The following is a 22,385-nucleotide window of genomic DNA, read 5'->3' on the forward strand; positions in this document are numbered from 1 at the left end:
AAGTAATATCATAATAACCTATAAATAATGACAACTGAAAATTTATTTGATGTTTTAGAGTGAACAAAGTTAAATTACATAGGTGAAATGTTTACATCTAAGAAACTATCTGTTGAAAAAATATGAATTACATGAACAAAGTCAACTTTCTTAAAAAAAAAAATAAGTACAATTTGAACAATATCCTGCCTCAGTTTATGTGAATTAGAACTCGCAGTGGATCCACAAATACACAAAACATGTAGGAACAGGCAGAATATTAGTAAAATTACACTTTTTTCACACTAGAACAAAGACCAAAATCAGGTTTATTTATCATTTCTATATATTATTTCTATTATTATGTCCATTTGACATCCCATTGGGTTGTATGTGGTTCGTGTCTAGTTCTATATGTGTGTACATTCGATGCTCACTCATTTCTTCCCCCTTCGTTTTCTTCCTGCATTAACGTGGATCTACAGAAACATATGAATAATCTGATTACACACAGCCTCATTAAACTCACAGATGCATTCCAATGTTTACCGTCTGTTGTCGTGTGCATCACAAAGACACAAAGACACAAGAAAACACCATCTCGATTGGATTTGATTTGATCCAGCGCTATAAAAGCTCCAGTGTGACGGCAACAATTATCATCCTCGCCACCGAACCCTCGACAGAATGGATTTAGCGTCTTATCTGACAATCAGGACGTTGCTTTTCTTCAAATCTCTTATTGGCTTAGCGGATAAGCTTATTAAGGGTGACCCACCAGGCTGAAAGAGCTGAACATTATATTACATTTTCAGTGCAGATTGAAAAGCATGTAAGCCCCGCCCCCGTCCCGACAACATCAGGGCTCCGGTCCAAATATTTACAAGGCGGCCGGAGATCCGCCATTAGAGCTTTCAGGCTGATCTCATTACACGAGGACGGCAGGAGGTCGATGCATGGGTTCAGCCGGAGTGGGCGACCGATGCTGAATGATAAGGACCGAGCCTTTTCTGCACCTCAGTGTTCAAAATGGACTACATAAGCTAATGTTCAGTCTGTTTCCGTCTGTATTTGTTCTATTCTATTTGTTCTACTCTACTCTACGTGCTGGGCTGGACTTTATTTCACAGCAAAAAGTACCTACGTTACTGGAGGCTCCTTTGTCTGGGAGAGTGGATTTGTGAGCTTGTGCTCAACATGTGCAGGGAAAATTACAATACTACTACTACAATTACTACCACAACTACTATTACTATTACTACTACCACTACTACTACTATTACAACTATTACTACTACCACTACCACTACTACTACTATTATTACTACTAGGGCTGAACGATATGGACAAAATTTCATATCTCGATATTCATGACAGATATCTCGATATCGATACGATACAATATGACTACAGGTTCGGTGAAAACCAAGCATTTTTCAGAAAAATACTGACATCATATTACAAAAGAATGTGGAAAGTGCAGTTTTATTTATAAGAACTCACTGCCAGTCATCAACATTAACATAAAGAACAAATAAATTAAATTTGCTGTGACTTGCAGTGCTGTACATGCAGGGCAAGCACAGGGGAAATCTATATTGTTTATATCGTTGCCTTTTCGATGTTAATATCTTGAATGTTCATATCTCGATATCAATACGATAACGACATATCTTTCTGCCCTAATTACTACTACTACCACTACTATTACTACCACTACTATTATTACTACTACAGGGTGGGGAAGCAAAATTTACAATGAACATTTAGTTGTTTTTTCTCAGCAGGCACTACGTCAATTGTTTTGAAACCAAACATATATTGATGTCATAATCATACCTAACACTATTATCCATACCTTTGCAGAAACTTTTGCCCATATGAGTAATCAGGAAAGCAAACGTCAAAGAGTGTGTGATTTGCTGAATGCACTCGTCACACCAAAGGAGATTTCAAAAATAGTTGGAGTGTCCATAAAGACTGTTTATAATGGAAAGAAGAGAATGACTATGAGCAAAACTATTACCAGAAAGTCTGGAAGATACTATTAAAGAAGAATGGGAGAAGTTGTCACCCGAATATTTGAGGAACACTTGCGCAAGTTTCAGGAAGCGTGTGAAGGCAGTTATTGAGAAAGAAGGAGGACACATAGAATAAAAACATTTTCTATTATGTACATTTTCTTGTGGCAAATAAATTCTCATGATTTTCAATAAACTAATTGGTCATACACTGTCTTTCAATCCCTGCCTCAAAATATTGTACATTTTGCTTCCCAACCCTGTACTACTACCACTACTATTATTACTACCACTACTACTATTACTACTACCACTACTACTACTATCACTACTACTACTATCGCTACTACTACTACTACTATTACAACTATTACTACTACCACTACCACTACTATTATTACTACCACTACTATTATTACTACTACTACTACCACCACTATTACTACTACTACTACTACTACCACTACTATTGTTACAACTACTACCACTACTATTATTATTACTACTACCACCACTACTACCACTACTATTATTACTACTACTACCACTACTATTATTACTACTACTACCACTACTACTACCACTACTATTATTAGTACTACTACTATTTATCTATTTATATAGCGCTTTTCTATGAACGAATACTCACAGCACATACAGTGGATCCATTATCCATTCACTCTCACATTCTCCCTCTGGTGGTGGTAAACTACATCTGTATCCACAGCTGTCCTGGGGCAGGCTGACAGAAGTGTGGCTGACAATCTGTACCTACAGCCCCTCCCACCACCACATACACATTCATACAAGGACACAAAAGCACATGGACGGAGCAGGATTCAAACCGCTAACCCTTCGGTTATTAGACGGCCCACTCTACCATCTGAGCCATCTGGCCACCTACTACTACTACCACCACTACTACTACTACTACTACTTCTACTTCTACTATTACTACCACCACTACTACTATTACTACCACTACTACTGCTACTTATTTGATTTATTAACCACAAAAAAAAAAACACCAGTCCTCTGAGAGTGCAGATCTGTGGCGGGTAAGTCTTGCGTTGAGCTCAAATCAGACTCCCTGTGGTGTGTTTGGACACTAATGCCGCTGGGGAACCACATCTTTATAACTGAGGCCGTGTTTTGTTTTTGCTGTGGATGTCGAAGAGGAAACACACATGCAGCCTGTTAGCGTCGGCTCATTCCATCATTCTCTTAATGCAAAGGAAACACAACACAGACACAGTTAGATGACAAACAAAGCATTTGAAGGATTGGAACGACATAAAACCACTTAAAACTACTGATGTGAGCAGATGTTTAATGTTAAAACACATGGATTAAACTGTTTCTGCTCATAAGAGACGATTGACTGGGAAGAAATAAGACAATTTAAAAAGACGTATGAAGAGACGGTTTATATGGGACATAAAACTGTAGAAGGTGTCTGGGTCCTCACAGATGACTGCTGTTCATAATATATATATATAATGAATAATATATAATCTTCCTAGTTTTTTGTTTATCTTTTGTTTTTGACCAGGGTTCTTGTTCACTTTATTTTGTTCAGTTATTGCCTTCAAGGATGTATGCATATATTTATTTACTGTACGTCAGTAAAGGTGAGTAGGTATGTACACTGTACGGACAAAAGTATTGGGACACATCACGTCTACAGCCGTAAGATGTCCTGTTCATGCTTATTTGAGATAAAAACATAAATTTTCCTTCAAAGTTTAATGGGAGATTTTTCTTCATCAGTGAGATGTGAAGAAAGTAGATGGTTAGTTGTGGTAGACAATTATTATTTTCAGTCAGAGCATGAAAAATATTGTAAAAATTTAGAGGCAGAACATTTAAAATCAGAGTCATGGATAAAAAAAAAAAAACATCAATATTTAGAGAAATAAAGTAAAAACCATCTCTGAGGCATTTTGGAAACAAAGATAACAATTTTAACCAAACAAATCAATGCTGATATTTATCCCAATATAAAACTATACCACGACATTTGTCATTAATGTTTTGCTTTTGTATGTATAAATGACCATTTGTAAAAGCATCCAAGGGATTTAATTTGTCATGCAGCTAAATGATTAGCTGTTGTGTCGCTAAGGGGTACGATTAAATAAGTTACACTTCCTCCTACTGCTTTTCCAATATGTGAACAAAGTCATTATATGTCATTCTCGTGTATAAGTTTTCATGTTGTATTTCTAGGCACTAAGGTTGAATTATTTTGTTTGTTTTGATGCAGTATGTAAGTATCAGTCATGTCATAGTATATAGTATAGATATGTTTAGACTAGGAAGGTTACTGTTATTAATTATATAAGGAGAAGGGGTGGGAGTTCATGAGTTGTACTGCTTCTCACTCCTTTTCGAATATGTATTTTATGTCTAATGTTTAAGTGTTTTGTTTATTTATTTTCTTCTGTTTTGACATTCATATTTGAAATAAATACATCAATCAATCAATCAATGCGTATTCAAAATAAACTGAACTGATTGAGTTATGGATGTAATTGCACATTATAACCACAATTTTCATACACATTTATCTACATTTCTTCAATTACCATATTGATAATGTATTGTCTAGTACATAATTGTACAAATTGCTGTTCTGTGTTTTAATTAGGGCTGTGTATTGGCAACAATCTGGCGACACGATACAAATCACAGTACTAGGATCACGATACGATATACAACGATACTGTTAAGAAGGCAATTTTTTGTTTGTTTGGGGTTTTTTTTAAGATTTCCTGGAAGAACTGAATTACACCAGAAATATGTACAAATGCTAATTACATTTTTATTTGATCAGAACAGGATCTAATGCTATATCACAAAAAAAAAAAAAAAAATTATATATATATATATATATATATATATATATATATATATACACACACACACACACACACACATATATATAATTCTTCTAGTTTCCAATGGAACAAACATCTGCCTCTCAGACAGTAAAAAGTGCTTTTAGGATGCTTCAAATGAACATCATTTAATAAAACTGTGTTAAATAATAATAAATAAAATATAAACAAAACAGAAAAAACAAACAAAAATGAACCTCCGCCTCTGCATTTGAATAAATACCTAAAAATATTGATACAGTACTCTTTCATATCAATACAGTAAATGAAATACTGCAATATACTCCAGGACCAATATTTTCTTACACCCCTAGTATTAATATGCTTTTTTTTTTTTTACATATATATACATATATATATTATTTTTTGGTTTCTTTAGTTATATTGCTAATTTCTTTCCCACTACTTTTCATTAAACTTGGAGCAACTATAACACATAGAAATTTCCCCCTGGGATCGAAAAAGACTGTGATTGTAATTCTAAAGTGAAAAGAGGGTGAGAGGAAACAAAGCGTCTGAGAGCCAGACAGTCAGACAGACGGTCCAGCAGACAGACAGGCAGGTGGTTGGACCGACATGTGGAGGTTTGGAGGGGAAGGTCCCATCTAAACCCTCCCTGTTCGCTCTTGACTCCCCAGTCTGCCGGTGCCAGAGCAGATGGGCCTCACAGCATCGCCCTCTGTTCAACGGCGCCGTCGGACACAGCGCCAGGCGCATCACAGGACGCCGCTTCCACATCAGAACAGAACAGAGGCTTCTAGAACCGGACCCATGACCGCAACGTCCACATATGAAGACACGTCAGCTAAGGTAACGTTGATTCACCAGTAAAACCCATGAGTTTAATGAATGGTAGTGGACGGACACACTGGGTTTATGTTCAGTTAATGAGACATCAGAATGGAAAAGGCACTTTTTGTTGTGATTTTCATGTCATTGAGGTTGAAGTAAAGTCATATTCTGAATAAATCTCATGTGCACATTCCATCTCACCTCTGTCTGATGTCTCTGGTCATCAATCTATTTGCACTTAACCCATAAGGACCCAGTGTGACAGTGGTGGCAGTTCCAAAATGATTTTTTTTCTCTATATTTAACCATCCTTTAGTGGTTTATCCCCATTCATAGTAATATTATCTTGTGTATTTTGTATTTTTTTCAGTAAAAATCAGGTATTTTCTAACATTTAATTCACTGATCATGTAGATGTTCATAAAAGCTCAGATGAAAGTTGAGGATCATTATATCAACAACAGAGAAAACTGAGGAAAAAGTGTCTTTTTCAGCAAAATCTATCATTAACTGAACATAAACCCAGTGTGTTCATCCACTGTCATTGATCCAACTCCATGGGTTTTACTGGTGAGTCAATGTTGTAGAAGATGACAGTGTTTCCACGGTAACTACAGAGCCTCTGAACATTCAAATGGGTCATATCTGATGACCATGAAAAGATGAAGAACTGTATTTTACACCAATTATTTACATGTATTGATAGGATAAATGGATCAACAGGAATTAAACAGTTTTGATCAGTAGATGGTTTTGGTTTTTGAGGGTTAACAGAATAAATACAGGGTTCTACATGGTACGAAATGATGAATTTTCCTCATTTTTCAAGGATTTAGCTCATTTTTGACTCAATTTAGAAGGATTTCTTCACTTTTGTGCCATATTATAAGGTTTTTGGAGCAATTTTTCCCTTATTTTTAAAGTATTTTGTTCATTTTATTCTCATTTTACAAGTTATTGTACATTTTACCCTATGAATACCTGAAGCAAAATTGCATTTTACACCAATTATTTACATATTTTTTTATTTTTCTTTAATTTCATTCATTCTATTGAGCACTTTGGCTTTTTTTTGTTCATTTTGTTGCGTATTTTATCCTTTGTTCCTTTATTTTAGTGAATTTCTAGCTTATTTTTTCCACATTATTCATTATTTTGTAGGATTGTAGGGTATTAAACCGTTTAGATCAGTAGATGGTTTTGGTCACCTATGGCTCTTTGGGTCTTTATGGGTTAAAAGTCATTTTGCACCTTACAGCTCTATTATAGCACATTACAGTTATTATTTTGTTAATTTCTGGGCCATTCCATCCTTGGCTCTTTCTTACCTTTGTTGGTTTGTGCTTGTCATTGTTTACCATGTTGGTATGTTCCACTTCCATTACCATTGTTGGTATGCAGTTATTGTTGAAATATATTGTATTATAAAGTTATGCAGACTATCATTTAGATAATTACTGTGTGTAATATACATCAGTTTTCCTAATCTGTTTTCTATCTGTTATTTACATTAGTAGGACTCTAAACAGATGTTATTATATTGTTAAGGAAGCAAAAGTAATGTGTTATGTTGTATAAATGAGAGATGGGGGTGGGATTTATTAAGTTTTCTTCTTCCCACTCCTTTTTGAGCAGTACATATTGAATTTATTTTGTTAATAAAAGCGTACATGGCAATTGTTATTTAGTCTTGATCAGCTTTATTTATCAATGTATTTGCTCTGCCATTAGTTCCTTGTACAAAAAAAAGTTTAATTGTTTCTTCTGCTCAAAGCAAATACGTTAATGAAAAAAAAGGATTATTCAGATTGTACTCACATCCACCCACCCTACCCACACATTAATGGTTTTGCAGGTTCTACCAATAAAATAGCACATCCTTTTTTCTACATAAACAGTATTTTGTTGCATTTTTCTTGTTGCAGGGGAAAAACAACTTTAATGTTTTGAAACTGTGTTGTACAAAAGCCTATGGTTTGCTCCGTAGTGAACATGGAAACACCATCAAAAATGGACCAAAACTGGACTTAAGAGGTTTCCACCTGCCAGCAATGGCCTGTTACAACTTATTCTGCTCTTAAGTGACTCAATTCTTCCTAGAAAAGTTTTTTGGTTTTTTTTTTAAACGTCTTTTTATTAGGACACGTTTTCAGTATACATATCCTCTCAGTACAGGTATAATCATGTCCAATTTTCTAGTTTTCGAAACACCAACTAAAAACAAACAAAAACTTAGACTAAAAAAAAAAACTAAAGAGAAAAGTAGTACCCCCACCCTCCCACCTACATTATTCAAGTCTTTCTAAGGCGATCCTAGAACATGTGCGTAAAACATCGGCTTTAAACACCTGGAGTGAGATACTGACTTCTATAAATCCAACAAACGCTCAGTAAATGTACTTTCACCTCCATTATTCTATATATGTTTGAGCTGGAATCCACTTCAGCCTCCATTTAGTCCCATTCACATACATTTCCAACTCCTGTCTTGAGCCGATCGACTGCAGAAAGTGAAGCCGCTATAAATGCATTCTTAAATTAGATCGTCTAAATTTACTCAACGAGTCGCTTTACCGTGTCAAGAGGCAATTAAACAGAAACACAAGAGTGAAAATATGATAAATGAACCGGAGAGTTGTGTAATTTGCGGTTTGCTACTGTACGCTCATCCATCTCCGCTGAAGCTCTCTCTCTTTATCCCACTTCCTTTTTTATTTCTTTCTCTTTTTTTTTACTGTGAGGCGATATGTCAGAGGCGCTTATAAACATTTCTCTGTTTCCCCCCCTTGAGCTTATAATATCTCATAGTTCAGTACATTGGGTCAGTGCCAGAGATCGAAAACATTTGCTGCAATCTGTGAGCTGGGCTGGCAGAGGAACAAAAAAGAGAGAGGAGAAGAAGACGACAAAAAAAAACACCTCTCGCTTTATTCAACACCAAATTCTCTCCCTCTCCATCTCTTTCTCCCTGATTCTGCTTAAAGTCGAGCGAACAAAAAGTGCTGATAACAGGCTCTCTTCTGCCAGACGGTAGCTTTTCTAAACGGAGAATTAACCCTTGAAATGGACCTCTGACATGGAAAGTGTAACCTTGCGGGAGGACAGTAACTCCAGATTTATTTAGAGTGAAGCCAAAGAAAAGATTATAGTTTGGAGCGATAACGGCGGAGAGGACAAAAGAGGGGAGGCAGAGAGCGAAGATGATGATCTACTCAATTATGCAGATATCGTAAAGCGTGACGGGTTCGGCTGTAACCGAGGACGACGGTGAAGATGACGAATTCTTCATCGTCAGGGACATGACGGCGTTCAGGTCTGGGTTCGGATCCTTCAAAGTCACGTACGTTAAGAAAATCAGAGCTAAAAACATGATTCTGTTGTCCAGGTGAGTATATTATGCACACTTTACACTCCATATTATTTTTCACAATTTGTATTAGTTCAGCATGAACAAAAATAGCAAGTAATGTCATTTTTTAAACCTTTAAATGCTATGTTTGAATGTGAACAACCATCTTTTTTGATGCAAACAACAAAACAAACACCACCCCCCAAAAAAACATTGGTTAATATGCACTAGCGGCATTGTACCCATGGTTCCTTGTACGTTAGCGCCCTCCCATGGTGCAACAGCGGCACTGCACCCAAACACCCTCCCGTGTCCTGTGTATATAGTAGGATTAGTCTTTTTTGTGCTAGGTCAAAGGTTAAAATGTGTCATTGTGCATTTTTTACTCACTTCAAAGAACAGTGCTACTGTAGGAATTTTCTTCATTATAAGGGAAGCGACAGCGTTAAAGTCTAGGTTCGGTTCCTTCAAACGTTAAGAAAATCAGAGCTAAAAACATGATCATGATGAAAAGTTAACCTTCCATTTTCCAGGTGAGTATATTATGCACACTTTACACTTCATATTATTTTTCACTATTTGTATTAATTCAGCTAATAACAGAAATAGCAAAGACTTCATGTCATTTTTTAAACCTTTCAATGCCCTGTTTATAATGTAAACAACAATATTTTTTGATTTAAAAAAAAAAAAAAATGTTTTTTTCTCCCAACATTGGTTAATATGCATTATTCTTTTTTGTGCTACATCAAAAGTTAAAATGTATTAATGTGCATTTTTTACTCACTTCAAAGAACAGTGCTAGTGTAGGAATTTTCTTCATTATAAGGGAAGTAACAGCGTTAAAGTCTAGGTTTGGTTCCTTCAAAGTTGCGTATGTTAAGAAAATCAGGACCAAGAACATGATCATGATGTAAAGTTAACCTTCTGCTATCCAGTTGAGCATATTACGCACACTTTTCACTTCATGTTATAAAAGGTCATATTATTTTTCACAATTTGTTTTATGTTACAATTCAAAAGTTGCTCATTTTTTGGCATGTTTTTTTTTTTTAATTCTGACCCAGCCACTAAACTCAGCAGATCGTACAAAATGTTAAATTACTACACTAACACCATTCTACCAAGTGAGTACAAAATGCACATTTACACATTTTAGCATCGAACATTTGACCTGTCACAAAAAATTTTATTGATTATTTACATATGCTAGTAAAGTAATTCATTTTTTATGAAGTATATTGAAAACAAAAGAGTTTTTATTGTGTGTTTTTTCACATTAAAATTTATGGTTTGTTTACAAAATAAAAATAGCATTTAAAGGGTTCAAAATGAGTATTTGGTATTTTTGTTTATGGCTCAAATTGATGAAAAACAAAAAAAAGTTTAAAAAAAAAACTGTACGAAAGAACAATTTACATTACTGCAGTGCTGTGCATATTAGTTTAGGTGGTTAGAGGACCTCTGGGCAGGATACTGGAGGGTTAATATCAATAATTACAACGATAAGTGTAAAATCATGAGGTGTTTTAGTTAAACGGCTGATTTATTGCAGAAAGTTAAACAAGCCGGGCAGGTATTTGTGGTGTTAAATTATTCATAAAACACCTAATGAGACTAAAATGGTGTAAAATATGGAAGCAGTCGCACACTGGCTTTCACAACATTAAATAAAAATCAAGAAAATCACCAAAATTACACTTGACACGGGCCTATTTGCACAGGACGACGACAACATGGTGATACTGTGGTAATTTGTTGGAATTGCAGAGGTCGCCTGTGATTTTAACCTCGTCTAAATTTGCCGTGTGTGTAATTTGTTGAAAATCCACAGTAAATGGCATCCTGTATTTCAGCAAAGACACACGGATTTGCAATATTTTTTAGTTTCTTCCGTGCATTTATTCAGTCTATTTCCTGACAACAGAGGCTGATGATAAAGGACCATTTGAAGTGTAAAAGGCTCAAGTTGTTCATATATTCAATGAAACAGTGACTTTAAAACCATCAGAACAGATGAGATGCAGAGGTGTGACCAGAATGTCATTTGGGGGGGGGGGGGGGGTGCACTTTGCTTGTTTGGGGATACATAAAAATACTGTCGGTCAAAGCTCCAATTTTTTAAAGAAATAAATGAGGTGGGGGGCACTTTCACACATTATTTCTGGCTTACAGGGTATATGATGCTATATGGGAGGGTGCTGAGCCGATCAAAATACTAAATTAAGAGGTCCCATAACTTATGGAACATTCCAATTGATCCTCTGGTGAAATATTTTACTTATTAAAAATTTTCGGAAAAACATCAAATCGCTGAGCCCCTCATTTATTTATTTATGTATTTATTTTTGTTTGGTTTTTTTGTTTGATTTTTTGTTTGGTTTTGTTCCATGTTTAGTTGTAGTTTGTATGTATGTACACTACAAACAAAAAGTTAAGGATATTTCTTTTTTTTTTGTCTTTTTTTTTTATCATTTTTGCCATTTGTAAATAAAACTATGTCTGGTCATTTTAAAAATGTGTTTCAATTCACACATACAAAAAAAGTAAAAAGCTCTGTGCACGAATCCCAACTGAAAAAAATAGCCCAAAAATGTAAAATATCCTTAACTTTTTTGTTTGTAGTGTATGTGGGAAGGGATTTGGTTGGTTAAACTGAGAAAAACAATTCAAGACACTGTATCTAAAATGCATCATATATTGTTTTTCCTTTGTGGAATAAAAAAAACAAAAAAAAAGTAATATTTTGTAATGATTTTTTTTTCTACAATATTCCAATTTACTTATAATGGGCGAAATACGTGTGAGGGGCGGGGTTGGTTGTGCCTGGCACCACTTGTTAGTATATATTTTCAGTATAATTTTGTGTGATACTTTCATAATCTCATTGCATTTTAAGTGTTTTTGCTGTTGAACAGATTTTAGATAGATCGATAGATAGAGCACTTTTATTGTCATTCAGCAAAATTACATCCAAGATGCACTGCAGAACAAAATTTCGATGCAGGGTCAACACTAAAAAAAAACACCTGGTATAAAATACGTCATAAAATACTGATGAGGTCATCCTAAATAAATAACTATACAATCAAGAGAATAATAAATATATACTAAACAATGCACACATAAGTAAAAGGTTATTGCACATTTCCACTTAGACACTTATTTAAAGTGTCTGTAAGTGGAAATATACTATTTTCATTGTTCCTGTAACAGTGACATTCCATTCCACTCTATTCTATTCCACTCCATTCCATTCTATTCCATTCCATTCTTTTCTATTCCACTCTATTCTGTTCTGTCCCGTTCTATTCTATTCTACTCTACTCTTCTCTATTCTACTCTATTCTATTCTATTCTATTCAGGTACAACAGAGACATCTGAGAAGACAAACACACCAATAAAACCGCTCCAAAGTCCGACCACTGCTTTAATAAAACACTACACTCGCTGTACATGTGAAATTGAGACATTCTAAGAAACTGAAAACAAATCCAACACACGGTCGATAAAAAGCCTGAAAACCCGGAGGCACAGTTTTACAAAGAGCGAGCAGCTACCGTGTTTTTCCACCAAACCTCTGCTCTGTTCCGACACCCGTGGAAACTATTTAACACACAGACGCTGCAGACAGAGTAAACAAGTCATATTTATCTGAATCCAGCTCTAATTAAACAGCCATTAAATTCACAGACAGTCAAACAGGAAGCGGAGGTAGGTGAAGGCCAGTCCTACCGTGGAGTGTTTCTTGCTCAGGTGCTTCTTCTTCCTCTTGCCGTGGGTTTGCGCCAGGCGGGGGTTGTTCTCCTGGTCTGAAGGCTGGTGGTGGTGGTGATTGTTCTTGCAGGGTTCCAGACTCGGGTACCCGTTGGGGACCCGGGCCGGTTTCTTCTTGTGGAGGGGTCCGGCCTGGTTGTCTCTGCAGTCCTGGGGTTTCAGGTTCTTCTACGGAGGAAAGCAAAGCATACATGAGAACCAAGGACAACATTGAATCACAGACGTTATTCATGTAGACTTTTAATTATATTGATAATACATTGTCTATACTGTAGAAATAACAGTTGTAACTGTGTTTTAATATGTATATTTGGTATGTATATATACACACAGGTAAGGTAAGGTAAGTTAGGGTAAGGTAAGGTAGGGTAAGTGAGGGTAAGGTCAAGGTTACTTCATTTGTACCCGTAGGCAGATTTGTTTTGCAGTCTAGGTGATCGCTTTGGTATAACAACAGTACATACATTGAACATGTAAGACAGGTACTTGATCACGCTTACAGACAAAACAAAAAGACAAAAAGTGCTCAGTGTTCCACCATTCAGCAGTATAGCAGCATGGATAAGTTAAAGAATAAAATAAATAAATGAGATCAAATAAACAAAAACAAAATGCAATAAAACACAATAAAAACCAGAAAAGATAAGAACAATCCGGGATAAAAACCAGCATAAGAACATAAAATTTAAAAAATTTGAAGTCACAATAATAATAATAAATTGAGCAAAGAAATGGGATAAATAACTAAAATAAGTTAGTAAAGTGCAATAATCACTATTTCTTATTCCTTAAGGTAGGGTAAGGCAAAATAAGGTAAAGTAAGATAAAATAAGGTAAGATATTTCAGAGTCGATAGCAGCAACATACAAACAAGCGCAGAGAAAAGACAAGTAGAAAAAACAAACAAGTGAAAAAATTAAATAAAGAGACAAATGGATGGATGAATAGATGGGGGTTAGAGTTCGGTTTATGTGAACCTTCAGATCTGGGCGCAAATTGACATGCCATCAAATAACACATGAAAAGTAGAAAATGCGTACATATAGCACACCAACTGAAATAAGAACTGGCGTATTCGTTGCTTGTCCGTCATCCTTCACCGCATCAGTCCGTCTTTTTACAGGTAGGATGCTGTTATGGAATGTTTGATGCCTTGTTCAGAGACAGACAGACCAGCGATCCTGCAGCAGGTTCTGTTCATAGTGTTGTGTGAAAACTTTCTTTGGTAGATTACCCTCAGTATTTTAATCTGTCAAAATGATGGACGGCCTTCAGAATTTTCCGTCATTTAAAAAAAAGATCTGTCAATGACGGAAAATTTTCGGTTAACGCGACCTCTGCTACAGCGTCCCACTGACAGACCACCTCGACGCCACCTTCGACGCCGGCGGCAGAGACTCCCTCCGTCAGTGTTACAGATACGCTCTGCTGTCAGAGGAACGGGTTTGATGGGTGTGTTTCTGGCGCCGACTCACTAAACCATTTCTAAAGGCCTCAATTCTCTCGTGGAAAAACAAGCGCATGCATCAACTAATCTTGTTTGCCTTTTCCGCCCACACTCATCCGACGTAAATAATGCAACATGACATGCATTGTCAGCGCGCAGAATAAGTGACAAAGTTATGATGGGGCTGAGAGCGCTGCTATTGTGCCAGCGTTCTGCATGCTTCTGAGCCTCTGATTGCCTGGAATAAATTATGCACAATATGTTTTGCCTGTCCGCCAGACAATAGCAAGACACATTTCTTATTCCAGCATCTTATGATGACACTGAAAGGAAAGTAATTGCTCAATATGGTTCCGTCTCAACTACTGTTCATTACTTATTTGACAGTGTACAAAATAATTACACGGCGGCGTTTAGTACCAGGAAAGTTTGCAGGTATTCCTACAACCGGGTGGAAAACAAAAGCCAAGTTTAACACGACTGTTAAACGACGAGAGCGACACAAACACGCCGTTAAATTTGACTTTTAACAGGAAGTGAACGGCAGACAGCGGACCCACTCGGATGAATGAACCGAAGCCATTTCAAAGCTGCAAACTGACAGAATTTAACAGTTCAACACTTTAAATTTCAGGTCAAGTGTTTCATTTGCGCTAAAAATGTACATGATGTAAAAGTGAAAAGAGGCTCCTCCGGGATGAGAGAAAGGTTCAATGAAATAAGAGACAAGAAAAAGAAAAGGAAATACGAGGCAGGATGTGGTGGAATGACTCCAACAGCAGCGTTCAATAAATACCACACAAGATAAACTGGGACGGAGAGCGGGTCGTCCAATGACCGAAGGGTTGGCGGTTCAAATCCAGCTCTGTCCTAGTCATTCATGTTGTGTCCTTGGGCAGAACACTTCACCCACCAGGTCACAAACGTAGGTTACTACCACCAGAGTGTGAATGTGAGAGCGAACGAATAATGGATCAATAATGTAAAGTGTTCTGGTGCCTTGAAAAGCACCATAGAGATCTAATCCATTATCATTATTATTATTATTATTATTATTATTATTATTATTATTATTATTATAATAAGGTACTTTGACATGTTTCAGTCAAATATGGGTATTATGGTATGGTAGTAATGGATTTTTTTTTCTCCCAAGTTTTTTTTTATTGAGTTTTTGTATTGTAACAATCATAACTGTACAATTGAATGTACAAAAAATATAACAACATAGTCACGCACCCCCACCCAACCCTGATGCACCTCATACTCCAACAAAAATATATAAACGTACACATCCAAAATGAATACATGGAACAAAATTAAATATTCAAATTAAAATAAATTATATACATACTGTACATATATATCCTTAAATACAATGAGAAACTGTTTGTCCATCTTTTTGATATATGATAAAACACGCTGCCACACTGCATAGAATTTGGCTGCATTGCCTTTTGTGATGTATTTTCTTTTAAGCTACTTTAAGTGTTTGGATTTTTTTATGTTAATCTGCTAATCATTGATCAATACATTATATTTGATGTCTGAACATGTACAAGTTGGACCCTGAATACCTCATATCTCATTCTTTCTCTTTTTTTTTTTTTTCTTTTTTTCACTGTTTTTGGAGTTGCTATAATAGTTTTGTTCCTTTCCGTGTTGTAGAACCAATAGTCCTTTCCTTATCTTATATTTTCACAGTATTACAATTAAATCATCTTCCTATCAGAGTTCAAAACCAGTTACAGTAATTCTTTATCTTTAAATAGTGGTAAAACCTGTTACACAAACTCTGCAGGTTAATACAGACTGAAACATGTTAGTGCAGCTTAAGTACCGCTGATAGACAGGTAATTAAAAACACATTTAAGCCGCGTAAGACAGCTTTGACAATTCTGTTATTTCTTTTTTTAATCACACAAACTTGACGAAAAGTAAACCATGCGATGAATTATTATTTAATGAGCTCATCCAGACAGACAAATAGATGTTGCTCATGTCCCGTTGACCTCCTACAGGCTTTGTGTGTCTTAATTAAGCGGCTCATGTCATCGTTCCATGTAGCGACCCTCTGAACTCCACTTCTACAGACAAAACAACCTGGACCCGGACTCTAAAAGCCACCGAGCATCTGAGCTGCCAAACCAACAGGACTGTGATGATCTGATCAAAGGCTCTGATCAACTCATCTAAACTAGGACTAATGAATCCGTTTATGGGCAGAGTCATGGTGATAGGAACAGCAACGGCTCCTCTCGGTACCACATCCCAACGCAAATACAAACACATGAATCAGATCTGCATCAGTAACATGAACCCTTTAACCCCTGACGTGTCTGTGCTGAGCATTCTGAATGGATGATTTATTTGAAATATTCATTTAAATTCGACCGTTTGCGCAACAACAAAAAATTCAAAACATGCCAATAGAATAAACTTTGTTCTTTCCATAGACATCTGAGCATGCTCAGTGCACCCCCCCCACCCCCTGAGGAATGGGGGGTACAACACAGAGCAGTAAGTGAGACCGACTCACTATAAAAATAAGTGGTTTGAGTCTGTTTGGGTTTTTTTTCTTACACCATTTTCCTTATTGTGTGGTGATTTTCCTTTATTTTTTTACTGTGTTTTTACTGAGTTTTGACCATGTAACTGCTTTTTGGAGTTCAACCAGGTGTTAAAACGCAGCTGGACTGATTTAGAAAGAAAGAGCCCAAAACAAAAATGACCGGACTAAAATTTAAATACTTGTTACTTATTTAATTCTTTTTTTTTTATTTTTTTTATTTTATTTTAGTTCAGTTTTTGCACATTTGCACGTTATTTATTACTTTGTAAATATTTTATTTGTTTTCTTCATTTAGTTGCTAATTTTATTTATTTTTCTACATTGTGTTTACTATTTTATTTTGTTTTGTTTAATTTTGTTCAGTTTGTGGCTTATTTTGTTCATGTTACTTATTATTTAGTCTGTTAATGATTCACTTTTGTCCACTTTATTGATCTTTTTGGCTGGTTTTGTTCATTTTGCTGCTTATTTCAACTAGGCGTCAAAACACAGCTGGACTGATTAAGGGAAAAAAAGAGCCCAAAACAAAAAAAAAAAAAACTACTGGACCAAAATTCAAATACTTGATGCTTATTTTATTTTATTTTTTAAGTTCATTTTTTGCACATTTGTTCATGTTATTTATTATTTCGTAAATATTTTATTTGTTTTTGTTCATTTAATTGCTTATTTTACTTATTTTTCTATATTTTTTAATTTTATCTTACTTTATTTTGTTTAACTTTGTTCAGTTTGTGGCTTATTTTGTTCATGTTACTTATTATTTAGTCTGTTTATGATTCATTTTTGTCCACTTTATTGATCTTTTTAGCTGATTTTGTTCATTTTGCTGCTTATTTCAACCAAGTGTGAAAAAGCAGCTAGACTGATTTAGGGAAAAAAAAAAAAAAAAAGAGGCCAAAACTAAAACTACTGGACCAAAATTCAAATACTTTTTTTTATTGTTTTTTACTTTATTTTAGTTCATTTTTTGCACATTTATTCATGTTAATTATTTTTTTTGTAAGTATTTTATTCATTTTTGTTCATTTTGCTGCTTATTTTATTTATTTTTCTACATTTTGTTTTCTATTTTATTTTATTTTGTTTACTTTTGTTCAGTTTGTGGCTTATTTTGTTCATGTTACTTTTTATTTAGTCTGTTTATGATTAATTTTTGTCCACTTTATTGACCTTTTGGCTGGTTTGGTTCATTTTGCTGCTTATTTTATTTATCTTTCTACATTTTGTTTTCCATTTTATTTTATTTTGTTTACTTTTGTTCAGTCTGTGGCTTATTTTGTTCATGTTACTAACTATTCAGTCTGTGTATGAATCATTTTTGTCCACTTTATTGATCTTTTTCAGTGGTGTTGCTCATTTTGTTGCTTATTTCAACCAGGTGTCAAAAAGCAGCTGGGCTGATTTAGAAAAAAAAAAAAAAAAAAGAGGCCAAAACTCAAACTCCTGGGCCTAAATTCAAATCCTTGTTGCTGTTCAGTGTGTTCCAGCTCACAGTTCATGGTCAACATCCTAAATCTCTTATTAATGTCCATTCTCAGTGCCTTATTTAGTCCAAACCTGTCCAACTTCAGTTCCTCTCTTTGTCTTTTTCTGTTATTCCACCTGTTTAGACCCTAAAACACACAGTAAAACAAAACCACTGAACCAAAGGAACACAAACACATACTCACAGCAGCTTCTATGAACCTCAGACCCAGATTCCACTGACATAATGTCTCAGAGGTCAAAGGGTTAACAACAATAAACACAGTATGCAGTGATGGGATACTGTATTCGTGCGTTTGTGTTAGATATGATAAAACCGACCGTCTTTGGACACTTGCCATTTATTCCTGGCAGAGAAGTCTACAGTCTCATTAGTAACATCCGAGCCTTGTTCTCACACTGCTAAGCTAAAATAAAAAAAGTCAAAGTTAGCTAACACACCACATGCTAATCATGCTATGTTCATATAATTAAGAATATTGTCATTTTCATTCCAGAATATGCTCGACCGATAGAAATCTAAGCATTACACAAATATCATGGTGTAATACAATCACTTAGATATGAAATTAAAATAAAAATGTAAAATAATGACGGGGCTAACAGTATGTGTACTCACCAGGTAAACAGCACAGCCAAACTGATGCTAACTCCCTGGGGTGCACCACCCCAGTCTGCAGGGGTGTTGCATTCAATGGCAATAAAATAAAATTGTTTTTTTTTTTTCCTTTTTTTCCCAACTTGGTTAACCCTTTCATGCATGAATTATGAGAACCTTAATCTTTTTTTTTTTTTTCCTGAGTGTTATAATACCTCTTTAGGCATGAAAAAAAAACATGTGATTGAATTTTTTTATGAACCTATTTTTTATGGAGTTACAAAAATGTCCACTCAGCTGGACACCATGCGTTTTTATTATGCTGTTTTGTTTTGTTTTTTCTTCAATTAACGTTTATTAACCAGGTAAGTTAGTTCAGAACTGATTCTCATTTACTGAGAGAATGAGTAGCATTACAGATTGCATGTACAAATGGAAATGTATTTTTGAAGCAAAGAAATATGCATTTACTGACGTACTGTGTGAAAACTAGTAAAAAAAAAAAATTTCAGCGCTGCTAATCTGATGTTTTCTCACGTTTTAACATATTGTAATACTCGTTATTACTTACTCAGATAATATGCAACAAAAAACAACAACTTAAAAAAATGTCAATTACAGTTTAATGACAATTAGCAATTAATTTTCATTCAAATATGTTACTGCAGATCAGATTTACGAAGAACAAGAAAGTTACGGTAATGGTATGAACTGCAGTGTATGAGATGATGCAGAAACGTCCACTGTGTTGGCTGATAAGGAACTAAAACAACAAACCCGTGAATATACAAGGAAACAGCTGTAGAATAACTGTCCACTGTAGTGACCACTGTGCATGAAAGGGTTACATTTAAAATCTGGTCATACACTCTAAAGAATTCCATAGTAAAAGACTTTTTTTTTCCAGATTGAGCGTGAACATCAAACTTATGCTGAACAATATCTGTAAAGAAGATAAAAAAAAAAACTAAATAAATAAAAAATACAAAAAATAAAATAAAATAAACAAGTGTTCAGAGAACGTAAACCTCCGCCAAGCACCCTGAACGCTGTGCATGTGTGGATCGACTGTTTCTGTTTAAATTCAACAGTTTCCAGGTTGTTCCATACAGCAGAAACAGTTGAAGCTTGGTACCAGTCATGTGTCTGTCAAATTCTATTCAATTCCAATCCATATTAGTTGAGTTCTAATTTTAAATGTGTGGGAAATGGGATTTTCAGTGTTAAATGTAAATGTCCACAGAGTCCACATTCCACAGTGGATGTGGACAATTTAGTTCCAGATACAAGATACTGTTCTAAACTACAGGTGGATCCAATTGGAGGCTAATTGGAGTTGTTTTGAATTTTTTATGAATTTTCGAAAACTTCTCAATGATGACAGATGGAAAATTGTAGGTGTTGTGACCTTGCTGTGACCTTGAACTTTGTCCTACTGGGACCAAAATGTACTGGGTTGGTCCCAGGGCCTAGGCCTATCTGTGGGGAAGATTTGGGAAAGATGGGTGGAAGAGTTTTACACTAAAGATAAGAACAAACAAACAAAGCAAAGTGATCACAATACCTCCTGGCAGAGTAATAACAAAGTAAAGTCAGAGGTCTAATCAGGTATCAATACATTCAAATTTTCACAAATAATCAAGGCTTGTTTGGTTTTTACATATTTCAGTGGGTTTTTTTTTAAGTTTGTTGTTTCATTTATGTAAATTAAGAACAGTGGGTGTGTCTTCATAAATCTACATCTGTGTATAAATTGTTTTGCAATAATAATAATTTAAGTGTTTGTACATAATTTCTCATTTTTTGTTTTTCATTTTAACTCCAAATTTAATATCTTTACACTCCAGTTTGGGCAATCGAGTGTCCTTCTCAGATGTCCAGTCTTGAAATGCTGTTGAAAATGCCCTGGTGTATGAGCAGTCAAAAAACAAATGTTCTAAAGACTGTGTTTCAAATTCACAGAAAACACAGTTATTTTTGTCAATATTAAATCTTTGTCTCATAAAGTCATTACAAGGATAAATATCATTTTGTGTTTTAAAATGAGTTTATTTCGCTTTCAGAGGTATGGGGATAAAATAAAATTGTACTGAATACAATAAAACAGTGTGAGGGTACGTTTACACGGCAACACTCCGCAAAGATTTCTCCTTTGTGTTATAAAATCATTCCGCGTTAAGATGAAGCCGCTATGATAACGATCTGCGTTCACATGAGTCCGCGAGGACGGCTGAATACGCTGTAGTGTCCATGCCAGACCAGTAGCCGGCGATGTAGAGCTGTAGTGAAACAGTGGCGGTAAAACACACGCCTGCGCACAAACGATTTCCGGTTTAGACAGCCTTTAAATGAGGAGAAGAAGAAGAAGAAGATGAGGAGGCGGACAATACTATTTACAAACAACAATGGCGAGTGGTCGTACAAAGACGCAGGACTTCTGTGTCTGGACAGACGAGCTGAGCACAGTTAGCAGCACGTATGTTGTTCTGAAACCGGCCATTGTTGTTGTGGTTGTTCCTTCTTTTTCTGCAGATTTATTGTGTCATAGAGGCTGGCAAACCAGCTTGGAGGCGCATTACCGCCACCAACTGGCCTGGAGTGGGTTAACTGGCGGTTCTTGGCTGCGCGCGCATGCGGTGACGTCATATTTTACCCCGGAACGCTCCGACTCGCGTTACCACGGAGCTGGAATGCGGAGCGTATCGATAACGTTCCACCCTGGACCCTGGTATCAAAAGTTTCCAGATTCAGGCACTCTAGGCACCGTTTCCATGTTAACAGAAGGCTAATCCGCCATGAAATCTTCCCGGAGTCCACTGACTCCGACGCCGTGTAAACGGCCCCTGAGATGGCAAATGGAATCACATTCTACATACATTAACTCGGCTACATGAACCCAGGCTGATACGTGTGATCTGTCCAACGGTCTGGGGCGACGGCCCAGTTTACCTTCAGGGTTCACGGTTAAGGTGAGCGACGGTTCGTCTCTCCTTCTTTGGGGAGTCCTTAACCTGACGATCACATTGTCAGTGGGTGTGAAACAGCATTAGGCTCTAAGTGTGGGGTGGAACTAATTGCTGGGTAATTCCCTGCTGCTGATGGTGTTGGTGGTGATGCGACCAATGACAGGAGTGATTAGAGCAGCTGGAGTGGAAGGTGTTTAACAGTTCACACACTCATGGAAATGTTAAGTAAACTTACACAGAAGACCAGAGTATTCAACCCACTGAGGATGTTCAGGATCATACTGTCCACTATACTATATGTGCACAACCCACAAGCTGGTACACGTAGACATTTATGTATTTAAGTTCAACCAGGAGTTAAAAACCAGCTGGACTGATTTAGAAAAACAGAGCCCAAAACAAAAACTACTGGACCTAAATTTAAATACTTGTTGCTTATTTTATATATATATGTTTTTTAATTATTTTTTAAAATTTATTTTTAGTTCATTTTTT

At 35.8% G+C, this 22,385-nt stretch overlaps 1 protein-coding gene across 9 annotated transcripts in view; it reads right to left on the reverse strand.

Moving 5' to 3' along the window:
- Nucleotides 1-22,385, reverse strand: part of auts2a (activator of transcription and developmental regulator AUTS2 a) — a 693,940-nt gene that overhangs the window by 498,633 nt on the left and 172,922 nt on the right. For all 9 annotated transcript variants that reach the window (XM_030154094.1, XM_030154090.1, XM_030154095.1 and 6 more), the window contains one exon: nucleotides 12,778-12,987. In XM_030154094.1, the coding sequence (XP_030009954.1) occupies nucleotides 12,778-12,987 (210 nt within the window). The remainder of the gene's footprint in view (nucleotides 1-12,777; nucleotides 12,988-22,385) is intronic.

This window comes from Sphaeramia orbicularis, chromosome 14 (genome assembly GCF_902148855.1).
Source record: "Sphaeramia orbicularis chromosome 14, fSphaOr1.1, whole genome shotgun sequence".
Taxonomy (NCBI): domain Eukaryota; kingdom Metazoa; phylum Chordata; class Actinopteri; order Kurtiformes; family Apogonidae; genus Sphaeramia; species Sphaeramia orbicularis.